The sequence below is a fragment of the Monodelphis domestica genome, chromosome 4 (genome assembly GCF_027887165.1).
Source record: "Monodelphis domestica isolate mMonDom1 chromosome 4, mMonDom1.pri, whole genome shotgun sequence".
Taxonomy (NCBI): domain Eukaryota; kingdom Metazoa; phylum Chordata; class Mammalia; order Didelphimorphia; family Didelphidae; genus Monodelphis; species Monodelphis domestica.
Window position 1 is genome coordinate 64,381,413 of NC_077230.1, and position 23,148 is coordinate 64,404,560.

The window sequence follows — 23,148 nt, forward strand, 5'->3', positions numbered from 1 at the left end:
TCCGTGAACAAAAATAGTGATTCTTATAATAACTATGGAATCTTTTCTTAAAGGACTTTGGGATTATATGTGAAAGTAACACTTTCCTATTTATGAATATGGCCAGTTCATATCTATGTTTAATTCTACAAAATTTATCAATAAATTCTGCTTTTGAAGAATATCACGCTGGTCTCTTCCTCCTCTTTTCAATTCCTGCCATGGGATTGAAACTGAATGTTTCTGGTTGATCTTGATTATTGCTCTGAAAAATTAATTTGAAGTGCATTGAATATATAATATGCATGTGTATATACATATATGACACATACATATATTATAAGTGCATATATATTGAATATAGGATGTATGTGTACATTTTCAATAGAAATGTCTTTCTTAAAATGTTTTTAAGTATCATGGAAATAAATTTACTTCAAGTCTTTAGAACATATGTGTATATACATGTATATTATGTCTATGCTTATATTTATAATCACATATTATATATGTATGCAAATAGATATACATGAATGAAGATGATGGTTTAAGGTTAGTTCTGAATATAACTCAAGTTTGGGTTGGGCTGCTTTGCAATAAGCACAGTGGCCACACAAACACATGCAAACCAAGATCAACTTTAAACCAGAACCCTAATCCCAAAGAAGCAAGCAATAGGGCCTTGAATTCATATTGAGGTGTCTAGGTGTCCTTAATTTATACCATTGGTTTAGTCTAATTCTAGACCATCTCTTGCTTAGGGAAATGACCTCTTGAATGAGTCTAAACTGAAGCAGTTGAGTAAATTTCACCCTATAAATGTGAGTTGCGAACCATTTTCCTTCGGTCAATATTCTTCCAGTTGTTAGTCTGAAACTTATTTTCTTACAACAAAAATACCTAATAGCCTTGAAGATCAAGTGAGTGTTAAGGAAGAGATTGTTTAATTAGGGAAAAGAATTCTTTAATATTGTTCTTTGGAATACCACTAACCTAACCAAATTAGACAAAAAGTCAAAGTTAATTTGAAGGGGGGGGGGGAAAGAAGAGAGATGGCTTGTTTTGTTTTATAAACAAAATAATAATAAAGTTTAAAATGAATCTTCCTAAGCTTCTGGTATGATGGAATGTAAAAAGTCAAAGGTCATTTTGTTGGCCTTTTTTTTTTTGGTGGGGGTGGGGGGTTGGTGGTGACAATATCTGATATCTAATTAGCCTCCTTCTGGAATAAGAATACTTACTACCTGATCCTTACCAGTAGGCATTCTCTGTTGAAAATCAGCTCCACGTAGGCATGATCCTGTGTTTCAGAAAGGCTATTTAACGCTGAGGTGTGCTGATGCAGAAACAAAGATTTTGCTGTACTTCGGTAAAAAGAAAAAAAAAAAGAATAAAGAACTCGAGTCTCTGGCTTAAACTCACGTAGAATTGCAACAGCTCCGCCCGAACGCCTCTGTATCTGTCTGAGTTTCACAAAGCTTCTGAAGTCTTGCTGGGGAGCGGGTAGTCACCAGAAATGGTCGGAGAAGTCCTTCAGTCTCTTCAGGCGCCTGTGTTTTCGGAGACTGCAAAGCTTTTGACCTTCATTTCCCACAACTTTGAGGTTTTCTTCTTCTTTTTTTTTCTTATTCATTTCCCGCTAAATTTAAAATTTACGGATTTTTTCATCATTTTTTAAAGGGGAGAAGAACCTTATGAAAAAGAACAAATATTCAGGAAGATCCGAGTTTGTATTCCTCACAGTGGGGAACGAGGAGGCGAAGGGGATTGGGAGCAAATAAGCAAATATCCTTAGCTTTTAGTCCACAGTGGTTACTTAAGAGCTTTGACTTCAAAAAGAAGGAAAGGAGTCCAGTACGTCAAATTATCCCCTCCCGTCCCCTCTGCTGCAACCAACCAAGAGCTGTTCCTGTCTCTCCTAGAGGCTCACTTACCCTTTTTATTTGCCTCAATTTTGTTTTACTAAAACCCACCAAGCCAGATTACAGTCTTTTCCCTCCCCCACCCTCCTATACTTGTCGAGTCCCAGCCCTGGGGCATTCTCCCTAAAAAGAATCCTGCAACATCCTAGCAGAGAAGTGCTAGAAATAAGGGAGCAGGGTAGTGTTTACGTAAGAATCGTGGAAAACTTGCCCTTTTCTCAGCCGAGAGGGAAACAAGAAAGAGATAATGTCATATAAGTGATACTAGCCAGACTAGGGAAGTGGCAGTCTCTCTGGAGCCGCCAAGGTACCAGTCAAACCAATGCTCCCGGGGATATCCTTTGCTCGCTTCTCATTGGTTGTGCGCGTTCCCGAGGGGGCGGTACTCCCAGGATTGGGGGATCTGCCTACTCCGGTATCCCTGGCGCGCGCTTCTCATTCCCCATCCCTTTTGCGCCTTCTTAGTTCCAGGCTTGGCTTTCTAGGCTCGGTCCTGCAGCGCCCCTAGGCTGCCAGTCGGTGCTTCAACCACCTGCTCAGTTTAGTGGGGAGGGGTAAGAGAGAGACGTTGCGGGGGGGAGGGGGGAGGGGGGAGGAAGGAGGAGAGAGGGAAGGAGAAGCTTACACACGCCTTCCAGTCACTACCACTCAGAGCCTAGTTCCCTTCGATCGCAGCTGCGGCTGCTGCTGCTGCTGCTGCCGCCGCCGCCGCCGCCGCCGCCGCCGCCGCCACCGCTGCTGCTACTGCCGCCACCACCACCACTACCGCCACCACTGCCTCTGCCGCTACCGCTGCCACCTGAGGAGAACTGCAAGATCCGCTGCTTCTCATCACCTTTCTCCAGTGATTTTGTTCATAGCACCTGGGCTTCATTATTATTATTATTATTGCGATTATTATTATTGCAAGAGAAAGAAATTAAAGAAAATAAGGACCACCTGCAAATTACAACATTACTCAGTTGTCTCCACGGGGGGTGGGGGTGCGATAAAAGCCTTCGTGGTTCACCAGCAGGGAGGGGAACTGCTTTGGGGATATTGTGGGGGAGGGGGAAGTTGGTGGCACTAGCAGTTGGAAAGTTGCGTTCGAGGAAGAGGACAAGGTGCAATCCCAGATCCTGGGGGGGGCGGTGTGTCTGTGTGAAGCTGCTGCCCCCCATTCCCCCTTTCACATTCTTAACCTCCAAGGGGTACTATTACCGAGTGGAACGGAGGACGACGCCCCCCTCCTGTGAAGTGGACCGTATTCTTGCACACACAAGAAGAGGAGGAGGAGGAATATGGCACCGACGGCAGCCCACTCCTGTCGACTGGTCTTAAGCCTCCTGATCTCTGCCGCCGTCCTTAGGCCAGGTGAGCAGCTGCGGAAACGTGGCCACTCAAAATGCCAGGGTGAAGAAAGCAGGGAAAGAGGGGGGTCATTTCCTGGGACCTCCTCCCTCAGTATGCCCGGGGCTATGCGCAAAGGCATTTAGAGGAGGGAGGGAACTGATTGTGGGGGGCGAGGAGAATGTTCTTTTTGGAACTGGGACCTGTCACTCGTGGCGCCTGTTCAGGCTTTGCTGGTTTGTTCAAGTTTAGGTGACGAGCAGGTGCACTCTTTGAATCTCAAGTAACTTTATAGAAAACTGGGGGTGTGGGAGTGATCGTGGGAAGAATCTTACGACCTCTTTATCCCTCTCCCTCCTGCAGATTCCTATGTTTAGTGGCGATTTTTTTCTTTCCCTCATATACTCTTTGAGTGTCTATATAGTGTCCAAGTCCGCGTCATTGCCTTACACGCATTTTTTTGTATCGGTTAGCAATGGCAGGAAATAAATAGGCACGCTATCCCCCCCCCCCCCGATGAATCCCCCAGTAACTTCCCCTTGGCAGAATAGGTTGAAGAGATCAGAAGAGATTGACGGACTGCATCCAATCCCACTTGATGATTAAATATTTCTCTCCGTTGATGTAAGTGTGTGTAACCCGAGCAAAATGAAAGGGTTACAAGCAACACACCAGAAATGGCATTATTTGTAGCTAGTCTTTTGAGAGGTGCATGGATTGGTGGTTTGTGGTTCATCCAGTTTGTGTGAGCTTAACAGTTCTAAATTGTGTATGAATGTTCAGAAAAGATTAAAACAACAACAACTAAGATATCGCACAAAAACGGTTTCCCGACTTTCCACCTTTAGTCTGGCTCAAGTTCTTTCGGACCACTGTAGCTTGGGGTATAGTAGTCACTTGGCTGTCACTATTCCTTCAGAGTGCGGCAGTTGCGGTCTCCTTGCAACCTCCTCCCCCATCCCTGTATTTTTATTTAAAATATAAATATGCATCCAATGTATATTTAAAGTTTTCACATACAGTCTGAAAGGCTGTAGGGTATTTCTGTTGATTTTTAGATCACAAAAAGAAAGCCCACTTTCTTCTGGTAGGTCTCAACATAATAGAAAGCTCCTAAATTCCTTGCTAGCCCAAGCCATCAAACGGGTTTTAGAACCTACAGACCGCTCCCAGGCAAAAGGGAAAGAGAGAGAGAGAACTGTTTGTGGGGGTTGGGGAGAGAGAGAAAGAGAGAGAGAGAGAGAGAGAGAGAGAGAGAGAGAGAGAGAGAGAGAGAGAGAGAGAGAGAGAGAGAGAGAGAGAGAGAGAGAGAGAGAGAGAGAGAGAGAGAGAGAGAGAGTTAGAGATGAGTGTGTTTTAGGGGGCGGAAGTAAAGCAGGATGGGAGTTTGTCCCCCCCCCCTTTTTTTGGTTGGGGTGGTATTAAAGTTGCTTTTCTGGTTAAGGTAATGACCTCACCTGCAGTCCTGAACCAGACTGAATACAGCTCCTGCAAAAAATCTTTAGCTTTTAGGAGGAGAGAGAAGCCAGCACTTTGAGGGGGCTTGAAGTGTGTCTTGGGGGTTGGGCGAACCAAAAAGAGAGTGATGAACGGAAGGGAAATTAAGGAAGAGTGCAGAGTCGAAGACTCAAAGATTTTAGATCTTTTCACTTTTCCACAATCTCAGCGACCAAAAGGGAAGTGAACTGGATAAAGAAAGCAAGGTGGGGGATGGGGGCAGTGGCGTGGGAGAAGATGAAGCCTGTATAAAATGCAACCCCCCAAAATAAATTAATAAATAAATGATAAGCCTGTGGGTTTTTTCCAGTTTAACCATTTCATGACTTATATTGGATAATCATCCTAAATGATAACCTCCCTTCCAGCTGCTCCCCCCCCCACACACACACACACACACTTTTCCTTTCGTTGCGGCTGCTGTTGTTATTTTCTGTTGGACACGTCCCTGGTCAGGTTTCTCTGCACATTGAACAACTAAGCAGGGAGTGGTTCTGCCTCTAAAAACGTTTCTTTCCCCCCTGCTGTGCAGTAGTCATTGCAGCGCTATTTATTTTAGCCCCGAAGGATTGTGTTGCCAGCAGTAAATGTACAACACCAACCCGTGAATAGTGCTGGGAGAGTGTATAATACACACAGTCACATAGTAACAGGAGCACACACACGCACTGCCTGATGCCTGGCTTCCTCTCTCAGCTGAATGGTAGGTCAGATATTGCAGACCTAAAAAGCGAAAGCCTGGAGCTCCTGTACTTGTCTCTATGGGAGTAGGACACCTACCTTCCCACCCCCAATATCCAAGGATAGAGCTGTGAGGAGTGTGTGTGCTTTGAAAAGCGCAGTGACAACCGTAGCCAATAAAGTCCCATAGTAGCTAAATGTACTTTCTTCAGACCCCTTTGAAAAACCGACCCCTGTGGGAATGCAGTATAAAAAAAGCCTGACACAATGGACCAGGCAAGTTAGATCTCTCTTCTTCCCCCCGTGTATCCCGCTCTTCTCCCTCCCATCCTTTTTTTCTGTTTCCTTTCCAGAGCTGCTGTGTGTGTGTTTTAAATAGTGCTTGGTCAGATTGGAAGAGGGAAAAAATCCAGTTTGTGAAACTGCTGCCCCCATTTCCCTGCTTTTCACTTGCTTTTATTCACGTCTCTAGTATATTGTGACTTTTCCTATCTATAAGACGCTCTATGAACATACTTTCACCATGGGATGTTACTATGTACCTTTTGGAGTAGAGGATATTAATCACCAAGACTGAAGTGAATATAAAGGCTGAGTATGTGTTCTGCATTCAAGGGAGAGAGTCTCATTATTCTTGTAGAAAGAGCGTCAGCCTGTGGTGACATTTTGTATTGCTTTAAGAAAGGCTTTGTCTGATTATATACAACAATAAGGGGTTATTGAGGTAGTGCTGTGCAATTAACTGTTTCTCCACTGGGGTCACCTATTTTTGTCCTCCTTTTGAAGTTTTCCAAACTGCTTACCATTAAGCCTGAGTCCAGAATGGAAGTTTAACAACAGTTCTAATACTTCCTGTGTGACAGTTTTTGCCAGAATAGGCCATGATATCACAATTGACATGAATAGTATTGATGATGCTGATTTTCTAATTTTTGATGTGGTAATATTAAAACAAAACCCTTGAAAACACAATTGCAAGTTGATTAGATTTCTGTATTGTTTTCTTCAGTGGATTTCATTTTTTATCAGGCTAATGTTTCTTATGGTACAGTTGGAAAAAACCTAGAATGGTAGTCTGGAGATCTGAGTCCTAGCCCAGGCACTGCCACCAACTTAGCACGACCTTTGGAATCTTTGACCTTATCCTTAAGATGAGATGTGCAAGATATTTGCTAAGATCCCTTTCAGGTGCCAAACTAAAAAATACTTTTATGGCATAAAGGTAGAAAAGAGTTTCTTTGGGCAAGGCAAGCAGACTGATGTTTAAAAGCTGTTCCTTTCAAAGTTTCTAATGATTTAAAATCAATTCCAGAAAAAAATTTTCATTTTAAAGATTCTTATGGAAAAGAAGAAGGCGGCATGTGACAAAGTAAATAAGGGACTTACTGGGAAGATGTGCTGAAGTCTTGCTACTTCTGACACATCCCTGTGTCACACAGGGGTCATATTACTTTACCTTTCAATCCCCCCAATTCTTTAAAATCCAGAGAAGGGTGGAAGCAGTTTCCAAATAGAATGTTCCCAAGCAACAAAATCACAACTAGACCTCCTTACCATTACCATCACCACCATCTCCATCCCCATTAACCTTAGGGGAAAAAGTGCTATAGAACAATCCTGAACTCTTTCCATTGTTTCTATATTTCTACAGATTCCATAGAAGTATCTTAAGATTAATGGGTTTTTTTTTTCCCAGTCAGGGAACTTGTATTAGGGAAGTAAAGGGGCAAATGACAAATATGCTGATATTTGGAAAGCTTTTGGACTTCAGTAAATTCTTGATAATCTGATCTGTCTCCACACAAATGGCAAGATGCTTTTAATCAAGCTGTAAAAAGTTCCTAGACTAAAGCAAAAAAGATTGGGAATTTATTTGCTCAGCAATTGAAATGCCTCAAATGAAATGCTGTTTTAAATATAAATTTATTACATTGTTTAAAATACAGAAGCACCTTTTTGTTACTGTCAATGAACAACATGTAATTTGGATGTTATACTGTAAAGGCAGCAAAGTTGTTAATATTTTTTAAATTCTCCATATCACCTCCCCCCAAAATGATACCTGTAAAAACTAGGTGACATTGAAGCTTTTCACCATTACTTTGTCACATGATATTTTATTTTAGCTGCTTTCATAGCAACTTGTTTTTCATTTTAACAACCACATCCCTCTCCATTCTACTCATTTACTTAGCAGAAAACAATTTCAAAGACTTCTTAGTTCCTTGAAGCTCTGGATTCAAGTAGAAATGTGCAGTACTAATTCCAAATATGTAGACTCTTAAACAGGGAGAGCTACAGCATATAGGAATGTACTAGACATATATTCATATATATACATAGGTATATATGAGCTTTTGCATATGCACATACGAGATTATACCTGTATACCTGAAGAGGACACAGCTATAGTTATAGTTATATATAACATATTTTCTAGAGGGCCAATGTTTCTTTAATCAGGAAGATCTTTGTTCAAGTCTTGTCTTTGACATTATTTGTAGGACTATGGGAAAATCACTGAACCTTGCATCGCCTCATTTTTCTGACTTTAAATTATAGGTAAATTGGAAAAGGTGGAGTTATTTACATTAGTATGGAGAGTTTACATACCCCTTTAAAATGTCTGAATCATAGACATGTGATGTAGCTACATTGTGTGTGTATAAATTTAAATCAATTTTATTTTAATGTGTTAAGTTCATTGACAGAGCTATACAGCAATGTAATTTCCTAAAGACATAATACATAAAAGAATCTGACCTGAGCAAAATACTATTTGAGAGCATATTTACCTATATTAGAATTGACTGTTATATGAAATTTACTTTTATATTTTAGTTTCATATTCTTTTTTGTAGTTAGTAAGAAATGAGGCAATAACAATAATTTTCACTGTATCTTTCACAATCATCCTTCCCCAGTGAAGTGTTTTGTCCTCCAACTGGAGAACACAATCAATTATTATTATTTCCTTTATATATGACTATCTCTTAATACATGGTGTCATGACATTATTTGCAGTGTTGATTGCATCTATACAAAATGTAAAATTTATAGTAATAGCTAACATCTACATGCATCACTCTTGTTAAGATGTTTTTAAATTTAAGATTTCTTTGTTAAAGTATAACATGTAGTATGGTTCCTTTTTTTCTTATCTTGAGAAGAATATAATATATGCTTATATACTTTAGTGAGTATCAGAAGCAAACATATGATATTCAGTAAGAATTTATCAGTCTGTTTTTGTAGCTTATGCTCCAAGGATGAATAGCCATTAATTCTCCCTTTTTTTTCCATTCTGGTCTGTTATCTATCCAATAGAGGGAATCAAAAGCATGAGCAATCCAAAATGGCAACACACACTCAGGCATGCATGCAGCACACACTGTGTGTGCATTGGGGGTGGGGGGTAAACTGGGTCTTTGGTATATATTTTTGAACATAAATAAGACTTTTGTAGTCATAATCCTTTTTTATGAATGAAGTCACATTATAAATAATAGATTAGGTAACTAGAGTATAGCTACATAACTTCACTTTCTTGCTCCCCTTCTCTGCTTTTCCTCTCATCTCATAACATCATGGAAGCACTATCCTAGTGGGGGGCTTATGCCTTCCTAAGGCCAGCAGAGAATATTAAGCATTTTGATTTAAGAGGCAGTTAAGTATTGTGACTTAAAAGTCTTTCTCTTCTAGCTCCTACTAGTTTGCTTGAGTTAAACAGAGATTGTAATCATGTCAACAAAGGGCTTAAATAAAAGACTAATCATAATTCATTTCAACAAGAACATGAAAACAAAATTTTCTGAAGATGCCTTATAGTCCATCCTAATACTTTAGAAAGTATTTAAGTAAGCATGCATGCTTTACACTTACAAATATCATGTTTCCAGGCATTGAAGCCTCAAACACAACATGAATGAAAGTAAGATTTTCCTTCACCTCCCTTCTTTGAAGTTATACTTAAATATATTGCTAAAGCTGCAAACTCACTAAAGTAAGTATTGTCTCGTTCTGTTCCTGTATAACTCTTGTCTACTCCCCACTTCCTTCCCACTAAACACTCAACAGGGACTCTTCAGAAAAATACCAGTAAAGACTAGAAGAGCCCAGAATTATGAAACCCTTTTTATGGAGTAACTGCCCTCTCAGTGTTTCAGCTTGTTAGTCCTATTATTGTGACAACTAAATATGTGCCTCTCAAAACACTTAGAAGAGAAGTCTAGTTAAGTAGTACTAAAGTGTTTACCTCTAAAACTTGCCTTTTCATCATGAGGGTTATTTAAATTTGTTTTTTTCTGCCGTCAGTTTCAGGGAAATGTCATTGTGGAATTAGAGTCCCACTCGTTTGAACCTTAACTCCCATCACAATATCTGGCACCTAAAGGATATCTAATAAATGTTTGATTGATTGTTAAAGTTACTCAGCCTCATCAGGTTTCTCTACATTTCAGGGGCCAAACCTGATTTTTTCCCATACCCACATTTTCCCATCCACTACCCCTACTTCCAGGAAAACCCATATTATTATCTAGAGTGTTTTCAAATGACTTCAAAGATGCCTTAATCCAATCCCACTCTCAAATTCTTTCCTGATCTAGTCAGAGGTGTGGGCCAGAGACAGCCAGTGGCCTGACTTTAATTGATGAACATTAAGCTCGGCCATGGATTATTACATAATCCCTGTCACTTGTTTCAGTCACCTCTGAGTTGCCAGAGAATTCTGTAAAGTAGGAGTAGGATAATGTGACAGTAGTTACAAATGACACATGTAGGAGAGTCCAAGATTTAACTCCTTCCTGGACTGAGAATGGGAAAAAGGCCTAGATGAGAGGGGCCATCTACAATTCTTAAATCATTTTTGGCATTTTTGGTTCTACTACTTAACATCTAATGGTTAAGAAGCTTCTAGATATACAATTGATTGCCCCCAATTTATAGGAGAGAAATTGTAAGATGATAGATTTAAGATATGAAAAGAACATTAGAAGGCATTAAGACAAACTACCCCTTTTTTTAACAGGTAAGAAAGTTGAAGCTTAAAGAGGTAGAGTGATTTATTCAAAACCTTACAGATCAAAGATACCAGACCTGAGATTTGCACTCAGGTTTTCTAACTCCAAATCCAATGCCTTTTCCTATTCCACTATAAAGAGATTCTGCTACTTTCCCTCTGCTTTGGATATTTCAGCAGATGGCAAGAGAAGAAAAAGTGGGAGCAAGAGAAGCCACCAGAACAACTGACCCAAGGCCTCAATTAGAGAGGAGAAGCAATTAGTGCAACTGTCCTGTATGCATTCAGGGAAAGAGAATAGAGGATACTTTCTCAAAAGGAAGTTGTTTCCTATCATTAAAATTGGCTCATCATCCTCACTAGTAGAAGACTGGAGAGAAAAGGATATAGTTTTTAGATGATAAGAGGTTAGAGACTGCATATCATTGATAGGAGCATGGGGTAGAGGGAAATACGATAGGACACTATTTTGGGGTTCCTTAGAGATCCAATATATTAGTTATGGCACTGGAATTGAAAGAAAGACTGACGAACTCTGAGGCTACAGATAAGAATCATAGAAGAGAGCAACTAGGTAGCTCAGTGGGCTGAGAGCCACACCTATAGAGGGGAGGTCCTAGGTTCAAATCTGACCTCAGACACTTCCCAGCTATGTGACGCTGGGCAAGTCATTTAATCCCTATTGCCTTGCTCTTGCCAATCTTCTGCCTTGGAACCAATACATAGGATTGATTCTGAGGCAGAAGGTGAGGGTTTTAAAAAAAGAATCATAGAACTGGAAAGGTGAAGAGACAGAAGCCAAGATTCAGAATTTTTTAGTATTGGGACAAAAACAGTATAGCAAGCATTTTCATAGATTTCCCTTAGTTCTGGCTATGGAGATACCCTTGATATAAGGGTACCTCCTTTATGCAAAAGAGTTTTATTTAAAAAGCATGGTACTGCTTTAGCCTTGAAGGATGGGACCCTATCACAAACACTTTAACTTGAGAAGAAAGGAAACCTATTAGTTAAAGTGATATATCATCAGAAAATCTTACTTTCACTCATATTAAGCTAAGAAGTAATAAAATGTATAAAGTTTGAATTTTGTTCCTAAAAGAAATGGGTAGAGGTGGTAGGGATAGCAAGGGGGTTTGAATGGTAGATTAGATGAATTAAAAATAAAGAAGTAAGAGCTTGACATATCTGTATTTTCAGAGCCTACCTTGAACTTCAATTGCATCCATTTTTTCAGTCTTTCCTAGGCAGAAAGAATACCATAAAGATGGAACCCAAACAATAAATAATCATAGTATTGTTCAATCACCCTTCCTCTTAAATGAAAAATGCTTATTTCTACCACCCAAAATACATTTTACTTCCCCAACACACTTTAGAATAAGATATTTGTCCCCTGTCATTTGACCAGAAGCAGAAAGAAAAGGTTTTATAATTTGCTGGTATTTGAATAGTTCAAAACTTAAGGATTCCATATATTCTTTACATTATATCATTCTGTTGCATTTTTGGAGAAGCATAATACAAAGTGAGACCTAGAACTAGGTTTCCTTTAGCTGTAGAATAGAAAAATTGGCAATAATGGGATTCTATAATTGTTTTTTCTTTCTAGTCATGTGAACAACTCATCTAATCTCTCTAAAGTTGAATATTTGTGGAGTAGGAAACATAATGAATTGTGAAGCCCTAGAACAAAAATTATATTAGCCAATATAGACATATTTGTCATATAGCTTGATGACATAATTCTGAAAAATCATGACAAAATATCTCATTCCCTCAAAAAAGTTTCTAATGGGGATTTGAAAAAGTAAATAAATCATCCAACTTAGGTCCTTAAATATTTTCCCTTAGGTATGATATAAAAGGTTTATTATGTTTAAAAAAACATTTGCAGAGATACATCACCAAGATGACTGCAGGGTGATAAATATGTTGCCCACAGAAAAGGTCACCTATTAAGATATATAGAGGCATTATGGTCTTTATCAGTGGAAGGACATACCCACACCACTGAAATTTTTTAAAGCCCAAGTATGAGGTTCTATCTCCATATCTTAAGATCATTTCCATTACAAATTATTTCTCCTGGATCAAGCTATTTTAATGGCTTTCATTGTCTGTAACTGCATATTCTCCTTCTGGAAGCCCTTCCTCATTTATTTTAAACGTTATGCAAAAAAGAAAATAGATACAAAATAAGACATACACAAAAATAATCGGACTAAAATTTTGGGCATGATCAAAACTATTTTGTGACTGATGCCTAGTCCTGCTTAAGGATGGGGGTGGAGAATCAGTGGCCTGGATGGAAAATGTCAGGATACCCTAGAATGCTTGCTTGTAACTAGGTCTCTCTGATGCTTTTTTATATAGTTTAACTGGAAAGTTATGCTACTTTGATTCCTCTTTCTCATTCCCTCTTAGAAAATTCTTACTACATACTTACTACATAGAATTAGATAGTGTTTACACTGCTATACATAGTATTACAAGTCAAGATAAGAGGCATCATGTGATTCCTAGTGCTGTTTACATTGTACTGCATTACACGAATGTTCAAGAAACTCATCCATGTTTGTTCATTGTAGGCACCATAAATGATGAATAATATAGGATGGCTAATTAATATCATTTGAGAATCTTGAGGAAGCAAATTTTTATTCAACACTTTAATTATTTTGAAGAGAATCCCATTTTGATTGCTGTCTCAATCAAATTTAAAATAAGGGATGTGTCAGGATTTTCAAAAGGTGCTCAAAAAGTTACCCATTTACTAAAAATAAAAACAGTGCTTTTGACTATTTAATAGAATTCTCACAATGTGATTCTTTTGACTTTTTTTACAACTACATGCTAGGAAGAAATTTTAATTCATAGCATCTTTTATAGAAAAATTATGCCCTATGTAAAAGAAGTGAAGAACTTTTCAAAAGCAATAGTAAAAAAAGATTCTCTATAAATGGATATCATTAATATGCTAACACTGTAATTCACATAATTAGATGGCTTCTATTTGAAATTGCTTAGATGTTCAAATTTTTGGTGCATGCACTTTAACCTTCACAAACATTTTCTGTATCTGAAAGGAGGTGTGCATAGTTTTTGAGAGAATTTTTATGTTAGTTATAAGATTTATAGCAGAATCTTGTAAACAGATTTCATGTTTTTGTAGGCTTAGAGATGATGAAAAATGGGCATGACTGAAAATATGAATAATACTTTTGCAAGTAGACTTATGAAAAGAGGTAATAAATATTTAGTTTTACTGTGGGTGGATTAATCCTCACTCAACCCTATCCCAGTGGATGCTAGTCTAGTACTCTAATGTGATGATTCTTTGAGGAATGTCTGCATGATTAAATTGCATTTCTTATCACACTGGAATGGCAAATCAGTATCCGTTTATTAAAACAAGCCCAGAATCCCTTCTTCTTTTGTTTTCTTTTTCTTTTGCAGATAAGAAAGATGGCTCTTTTCTAAAGGAACTGATAAAATAGTGAAGGCAGCAGAGCTTCAGGATATGATTTGGAGGTTATCATTGTTTAGAACATTTCTATAGTATTCAGTTAAAAAGAACTTGAACTATTTTGAAAGTGTTTTCTACAGATAACTAGAATATGATAATACCTTCCATGATAACCAACAAAAATTAATTTTGCTGCTTAATTTCCTTGGGCCAGCCAATTAATGCTGACTAGTTTAAATCTATCCATACTTCTAGATCAGCATTTTTCCATTGGGCAACCATAATGTAATGGAGTGAATTTATTCATACTGGGAAACATTTAAACTGTGTTATAATTTTCATTTTGCTGATGGCAAAAATTACATTATATTATCATTACATTTGTTGATATATTTTCTATAACTCTGAAATATTGATAAGTATATTCACATGAGGAAATTTCATATTAGTAAATAAGGAATATAGTTACTTGAGTTTTATTACCTCACAAATGTTAGAAAAAGCATGTTGAAAACTGTAATTTTCAAAATTATTTTGAAAAATAAAGCCATGAGAAATTGAAATAAGAAAATATCAGTACTAAAGTTGTCAAGACTGAATAATAATACATGTGAAATTATTCCAAGAAATTGAAATGTCTGTTTCTAGATTTTATATGAGGGAGTTGTAATGGCCTTTTAATGGAAAAAATATTTTCATTTATTATGATAATGTTAATGAAGATAGCAGCTTGATAATTTTAAATCAAGGCATATTTTCTCAAATATAATTCAATAGAGGGAGCTCTACTACCTTCTTGTTATACATAGTTAGTGTTTCTATTTGTTAATCATTTTTCTTCTGGCTTCTGTTTAATAATGAAATTTATTTTAAACTTAATTTCTTTTTTCAATTAAGAAGTGATTCATTTTGAACCTAATATTAAACATCAATAGAACTAACTAAACTATTTACATTTAAATAAATTTTAACACATAAATGGATTTACAACTTTTTATGCATTTTAATTCTTAGTCTACTCCATTTCATCCATATTTTCCTTTTATACGGCCCTAGTTAGATAATACTCTTCTGTTTCTTCATCTATCTGTGTTATTTCATAGAAGCCCTAGCTTTCTTTATATTTCTTATATTTGTTGTTTTTAATTGCATTATACTTAGGGCTGTGCTAGTAAATATTTAATAAACAAGTCTCTGAAAAAATAAACTCATGACACACTTTTTATTTGCATTATCAATATTTTTGCCATTGCTTTAAGTCCAAACCATCAAGGAAACAATATATCAAGCCTTGATTTGTAGTGTTTGCCCCTTGTAAATGCATAAATGCTCAGACAGAATATTTAACAATCAGCTTTCCCTAGTGATCCCTAGCACCATATTAATAGTATTCCTTTACATCAATGTGGTGAATAAGGAGCTGTCCTCAGAGGCAGAAAGATGGAGTTTCAAACCACTTCTCTTTCATATACTAGTTGCATGATCTGAAGCAAGTCACATCACCTCGCAAGGCTTTATGACTGCAGTTTTCAAAGAAGGTCCAGACCATTTTTTGGTAGAGAAATTACCTTGTTTGGAATTTCTCTTTAAAAATGAAATTAGAAGTCTAATTCTCATACTACTGGACATATAAGTTGCATATATACATACACACATATGTATATATTTATAAATAATGCTAGGAAGGCATTTGAACAAATAGAACTTGCATATAATGTGTTCACATTACTTGTTAATACCTTTCTAGACATATAACTCTTTAATGAAAGATATGATTATTTAGCCAAATTTCCTAGAGTCAGACAATAAACATTTATTGAGCACCTCCTGTGTGCTAGCACCTGTGCTAAACTGGGGATAAAAATATAGACTCTGCCCTCAAGGAATTTAAGATCAATTGGGAGAAGATAATAAGGAAACTGAAAGGGAGGGATGATGTTGCTCCTGGGGCATGATAGAAATTCTAAACAGATACAAAAGCAGTGTAGCTGGTAAGAAATGGGGAATTGGCTTCCTTCTCCAGAAAATTCTATGTTATTAATTATATCAGTAATAAGTTAATGTGGGGAAGCTAGTTGGCTCAGTAGATAGAAAGCCAGGACTTGCGACTGAAGATCGTTGGTTCAAATTTGACCTCAGATATTTTCTCATTATGTAACCTTGGGAGAGACACTTAGCCCTGATTGCCTACCCTCAGTATCAATTCTAAAACAGAAAGTAATGTTTTAAACAAAACAAAACAAAATGAAAAAACAAGTTAGCATAACTGTTTCTCCACAACTTTTCCTCCAATGAGTTTTATTGTTTTGGGTTATTTATGTCTATTGGATGAGTATGAGATAAGACCTCTAAATTATTTACTTTAGGTCTCTTTATTAGTAAGATTAGGCATTAAAAATGAATATTAGCAATTTATTTCCTTTTTTTGTGAAATTTACTAAGTTGATTTTCAATTTGTGATGGATAAATAGTTGAAGGATGTAAACAATTTTCTATAATGTATTAAAAAGGCTAAGGTAAAGAGAATGAGAAGGAACAGATTTTTAAAAAAAAAAAGAATACTTTTGGAGATTTAGTAAGATTGGCCAGCAATTTTAATGATATTTTATGCATCAAAATTAACTTATTTAAATGGAAACTTTTTAAAACAAGCTAAATTGGTTGGATTTTTGAACTGTTCAGAGATGAAAGTGGTCTAAGGGGAAGACATCATAAATGTGACCCCATAGCTGCTGCCCCAAGTAATGTTCCAAGTGTGAAACTTTGGTCACATTCATATATTTCCTATGTTTTGGTTGGTGGTTGGAAGGGGAGAATTTAAGAACTTACTCTTCAGGTCCTGATTCTCTGTTGGGAAGCTTAATGAAGCAGAGAAGCTTGGAGTTTAGGGGTAAGGCACATTTTCCATTCCCTCACAGGTTTCTGGAGGTTGGGGTAGGAATAGTCAAGCCCTGGTAAAAAGACCCTTAGCTCTTAGTCTTCTGGCCAAGTCTAGGAAAAGAAGTTGATTTGCAGTGAGTTCCAACACCTTTCAGGTATTTACAGTGACCTGATTTGTAATTGGAAGAATAGAGAAGTTAAGTTTAAATAGGTGTTATACCATTTTTTACTGTTGGAGGGCAAGACTGGCCAAGAATTCCTCAGAGGTCTCTCAGCCAAGGGACAAGGAGGGCAGGAGATATACATTTGTTCAGACCTGCAGATTGGTAAGGGAAAATCAAAGGAAATTCCTTTTCCTCAGGAAAGATGCCAGGCAGTTCTCTAGGGTTTCAGTAGGGCTCTGAGGACTTAGTTATGTATGGAGACATACACTCACTCAGGTTAGGCCAGTTTGAGAGACTCCTTGGAATTTTGGAGAAAAGAATGATTCTCTTTTATACAAGGTTACTCCAGGTTTAGACCAGCACATGAGCCACAGATGAAATAACAAAAGACCTCTAACTTCTGGTTCCTCTACTGAAATAGGCATGGATATAGGAGACAGTCTATGTCTTCCATTTGGGAGAACCAAGGCACATAATGCAATAGGTCAAGTTCACTGCTAGTTTAGACCCCAGGGCAGGAGGACTAGATGTTGCTATTGAATTAGCTTTGGTGATGATCTGTCCCCTTTTAGTGATTTTTCTATATTTTTTCTTTGTATACCTTTTCGGTTGAAAAGGGGGAGATGAGGCATATATTCTTAATAGGTGAAGGAATTTGGACAGAGCTAGTTCCTGTGGCTTCTTAATATTGGTTTTATAGGAAGGACTTCAAGACCTATTTCAAGACCACCTTTGATCTATATAGAGAATTTTACTCAAAATCTCAGTCTAAGCTTAAATTGCACTAGAGGAGGACATATTCATTAAGCCAATGAACAAGAATGAGGAAATACTGAATAAGCAAACTCTGCACACTGAGTTAAATTGGGGATATAACCTATTGATCTTTTAAGGTAGACAATACCTCAGGAGGAACAATGAATGTTACCACATCATTAGTGTTTTATATACTGGAGTAAATACAAAATAGTAAACTACTTTTTGTGGTTACTTAATGTATATGTCAGGTCACCAATATGCACATGTATAATAATCACAATTCATTTATAGTGCCCTTAGAGGAGGTAATTTGGACTTACACAGGATCATTACTTCAGGTAAGTCACCTGAATATGGTTACTTAGTGACCTTTATATGTTCTTCACTGTATTTGGATTCTTTGGAAGAAATATAAAATAAAGACTTCATTTCAATCATGAAACAGCTTTTAAAGAAAAAAAATCAGATTCTATTATGTGATGCTAAATAAAAAGTATAACCCTTGAGTAATTTCCTGATGTTTGACTAAGAGCTAAGGTTCTGTTAGAGCAGCAGATATAGGAGAATGACATCCTACAAAAGGAGGATAAATTTAGAGATGCTATCATTAGTGTTAGCCATTCATTAATCAGAGATTCATTATAAAGATACCCACCTGGTTCTTCCTAAATATAGGGGATATATAGGAAATCATGAGTGCAATGAAAAACCACTGGATATTATTTTTAGAAACTCATAAAATAACCTACAGCTAATATTTATATGGTGCTTTAAATTGCTTCACATAATATTTTCATTTGATCTTTATATCACACTGGATCGATATTTTCCCCATTTAACAGATGAGGAAACTGAGGTCCAAAGGAATTAATTGATTTACCCAGTGCCATATAGGTGATTAGTGTCCAAGGCAAGATTCCAAGACAGGTCTTCCTGATTCCAATTCAACTATGCTATTCTGCCTCTCCCAGGAGAAAGATGGTGTCCCTAAAATTAGAAGAGTAAAAATTATAGACCAGGCTAATTAACTTTAATATTGTTAAAGATATTAGAAAAAAAATCAAACTTCAACACTTTAAAAATCTATAATTTTTTGAGTACACTGTCTACTGAACTTGCCACTTGGCAACACTCTTTAAAATTGGGTGGCAAAAATTAAAAACAAAATCACCTGATTGTTAATGTTGTGTCTCTCTGAATTTAGGAAATCTAGCCCCTCAGACAACAGTCTTATTAGTAAGGCTCTGGTACCCAACTTCAAGGATTTTTACTTATGCAAGACATGAAAAACTTGGATTTCATTAGAATAGCCTTGAAGACCCCGAGTCTCATTTCTATATCCAAGAAACTTGTTAATAGTATTAATCAGGGATAGGATGCTTAAAACACAAATGGATGATATCCCTTTCTGTTGAGAATATTTTGTCATTTTTGATAATATAGATGGTTGGGGTGTTGAAGAAGAGTATTAAAAAAACATTTCACTAATTTGTAGTCCTGCCTAAAGTTATCACTTCTGATCTAAAATAGGCTCCAAAATGGTGGATGCATAATTAGTTAGATGGTAACTGTATTAGAAATAGGATAATCTGTGGAGAATATTTCTAGTTGTGGTAACTGATATACTCTGGAGGTTGCTAGAGAGATACTAGGGGAAACCTCAGGGTGCCTAGTTTTAATGGAGATAGAAATACTACTGAGAGACAGAGAGATGCTACTAGAAGGGATACTCTGGTGTTGCTTATTGATCACTACTGATGGCTAATAGATTAATATTTTTCCTACCCTCCTCCTCCCTCAATACCCCCCTTCACCACCCCTCTTCTGAAGCCTTTGGCTTCACCCCTCCCCCCTAAGTGGATTCTGAAGTTTATGAGAAAACACTCTTTTCTCCTCCTTTCTCAAGTAAGGGGGTTTATTGGGAACAACAGGATGGAGGACTGAGGTAAGATGAGGTGAGAGGGATTGGGTTGTCCCTAGTCTATAAGGAGGGTTAGGAGGACTTTGGGAAATGTCAGTCCTGTCAGAGCTGTGACATAAAGTCTGTCAGGGAGATGGAGGAAAACTGTTTAATCTTCTTTCTTCTTCCTTCAACTCCAATCTCAAATATACATTCAGTTCTTCAGGTTCAACTACCACTCTCAGCCACACAAAACCTTCTTCTTGCCTCCCCTCTCCAAAGCCAAGAGACTTCAGCCTAGGACAGAAGCTAACAGGGGGCCTATTCCCAGCTTCTTCCCCCCTTCAGCCTGGCTTGACTCTCCAAATGACTTCCCTGGGAACATTCTATTTGGAATGTTCCCCTTGATTGATAGATGATGTCCCCAGCTTTCTGTCTTACACGCATGAAGTTCTCTCTTCCTTCATGCCTCTTCCACATTCCCCTCTTTTTTTCTTTTTAAAGAAATTCGCATCCACGAATTTCAATGATACTTACCTTTAATATAATTCTATCTATCTATTCTCAACTCTGTACCATCTTAAATATTCCCTTACCCTCCCCCCAAAATAACAAAATCCTAATTTATCTTAGCTATTATCTACCCAATGCTAAGCTAAGAGTGGGTATGGGAAAGTGGCTTAGGTAAGGGATATACATGAACATAGTGTTTACATAACAAATTATGAAACAATTTCCAAACACCAACAATTTCACTAACATTCAGAATAGGCAATTGTCCTATTTCCTAATATCTATAAATTTAACCAAGAAAATTCCTACCACTAACAAATACTAACTTACAATAACAATGCAATCTTATTTCTATACTTACTTCTATGTCTGCTCTTTTCATTCAGCATCAATTCATGGAGGTCATTCCAGTTCCCATGGAATTCCTCCACTTTATTGTTTCTTTGAGCATAATAGTATTCCATCACCATCATTTACCACAATTTGTTCAGTCCCCAATTGAAGGGCATCCCCTCATTTTCCAATTTTTTGCCATCACAAAGAGCGCAGCAATGAATATTCTTGTACACGTCTTTTTCCTTATTACCTCTTTGGGGTACAAACACAGCAGTGCTGTGGTTGGATCAAAGGGCAGAAAGACTTTTAGTGCCCTTTGAGCATAGTTCCAAATTGTCCTCCATTATGGTTGGATCAATTCACAAGTCAACCGGCAATGCATTAATGTCCCAAATTTGCCACATCCCCTCCAGCATTCATTATGTTCCTTTGCTGTCATGTTAGCCAATCTGCTAGGTGTGAGGTGATACTTCAGAGTTGTTTTGATTTGCATCTCTCTGATTATACAAGATTTAGATTTAGAACACTTTTCATGTGCTTATTAATAGTTTTGATTTCTTTAACTGAAAATTGCTTATTCATGTCCTTTGCTCATTTATCAATTGGAGAATGGCTTGATTTTTTGTACAATTGATTTAGCTTTTTATAAATTTGAGTAATTAGACTTTTGTCAGAGGTTTTTGTTATGAAGATTGTTTCCCAATTTATTTCTTCCCTTCTAATTTTGGTTTCATTGGTTTTGTTTGTACAAAAACTTTTTAATTTGATGTAATCAAAATTATTTATTTTACATTTTGTAATTTTTTTCTAACTCTTGCTTGGTTTAAAAATCTTTCCTTTCCCAAAGTTCTGACATGTATACTATTCTGTGTTCACCTAATTTACTTATAGTTTCCTTCTTTATGTTCAAATCATTCACCCATTCTGAGTTTATCTTGGGGTAGGGTGTGAGATGTTGATCCAAACACAATCTCTCCCATAATGTCTTCCAATTTTTCCAGCTCTTTTTATCAAATAGTGGATTTTGGTCCCAAAATCTGGGATCTTTGGGCTTGTCATAGACTGTCTTGCTGAGGTCACTTACCCTAAGTCTATTCCACTGATCCTCCTTTCTGTCTCTTAGTACCATATTGTTTTGATGACCACTGCTTTATAGTATAGTTTGAGCTCTGGTACTGCAAGGCCATCTTCCTTCACATTTTTTTTCATTGTTTCCCTGGATATTTTTGACCTTTTGTTATTCCAAATGAACATTGTTATTTTTTTTCTAATTTAGTAAAAAAAGTTTTTTTGTTAGTTCAATGGGTGTGGCACTAAATAAGTAAAAAAGTTTGGGTAGGATGGTCATTTTTATTATGTTAGCTCATCCTACCCATGAGCAGTCAATGTTTTTCCAATTGTTTAGATCTAGTTTTAATTGTGTGGAGAATGTTTTGTAGTTGTGTTCATATAATGAATTAATATTTATAAAAATATTAACTTTCAAGATTAAAAGCAGAAATAGAATACTTAAATAACTATCCCAGAAAAAGAAATTGAATAAGTCTGATAAAATATTACCTGCTAGTATTCTATTTAAGATTTTTGAATCTATGTTCATTAAGGAGATTGGTCTATAGTTTTCTTTCTCTGTTTTTGACCTGCCTGGCTTTGGAATCAGTGCCATATTTGTGTCATAAAAGGAATTTGGTAGAACTCTCTCTTTGCTTATTTTGTCAAATAGTTTGTATAGTACTGGGATTACTTGTTCTTTGTATGTTTGATAGGACTCACTTGTGAATCCATCAGACCCTGGGGGATTTTTTTAGGGGGGAGTTCTTTGATGGCTTGTTCAATTTCTTTTTCTGATATGGGATTATTTAAGAATTCTATTTCTTCTTCTGTTAATCTAGGCAATTTATATTTTTGTAAATATTCATCCATATCACCTAGATTGCCATATTTGTTGCCATATAATTGGGCAAAATAGTTTTTAATGATTGCCTTAATTTCCTCTTCATTGGAGGTGAGGTCTCCCTTTTCATCTATGATACTGCTAATTTGGTTTTCTTCTTTCCTTTTTTTTATTAGTTTGACCAGTACTTTGTCTATTTTGTTTGTTTTTTTCAAAAATACCAGCTTCCAATCTGATTTATTAAATCAATAGTTCTTTCACTTTCTATTTTATTAATTTCTCCCTTAATTTTTTGGATCTCTAATTTCATTTTAATCTGGGGATTTTTAATTTGTTTGCTTTCAAGTTTTTCGAATTGCATGTCTAATTCATTGATCTCTGCCCTTCGTAATTTGTTAATATATGAACTCAAGGCTATACATTTTCCCCTGAGTCCTACTTTGGCTGCATCCCATAGATTTTGAAAGGATGTTTCATCATTGTCATTTTCTTCAATGAAATTATTGTTTCTATGATTTGTTCTCTAGCTAAACGATTTTGGAGAATCATATAATTTAATTTCAAATTAATTTTTGATTTGGCTCTCCATGTGCCCTTCCTGATTATTGTTTTTATTACATTGTGATCTGAAAAGGTTGAATTTCTGCTTTTCTGCATTTGTTTGACATGTTGTTATGCCCTAGTACATGGTCAGTCTTTGTGAATGTACCATGTGCTGCTAAAAAGGTTTATTCCTTTTTGTCCTTATTTATTTTTCTCCATATATCTATTAATTCTAATTTTTCTAAGATTTCATTCTCACCTC

At 36.7% G+C, this 23,148-nt stretch overlaps 1 protein-coding gene across 5 annotated transcripts in view; it reads left to right on the plus strand.

Moving 5' to 3' along the window:
* Window positions 1–2,334: 2,334 nt before the first annotated feature.
* The window catches only part of ALCAM (activated leukocyte cell adhesion molecule), a 244,055-nt gene continuing 223,241 nt past the window's right edge, over window positions 2,335–23,148 (plus strand). For 2 of the 5 annotated variants that reach the window (XR_008911097.1, XR_008911096.1), the window contains exon 1: window positions 2,371–3,254. Coding sequence is in view for 3 of the 5 variants with exons in the window: in XM_056793421.1 (XP_056649399.1) it covers window positions 3,182–3,254 (73 nt within the window). In the remaining 2 variants the exon portion in view is untranslated. Of the gene's footprint in view, window positions 3,255–23,148 lie in introns of all 5 variants that reach the window. The other 3 variants (XM_056793421.1, XM_056793419.1, XM_056793420.1) reach the window with 3 other exon arrangements.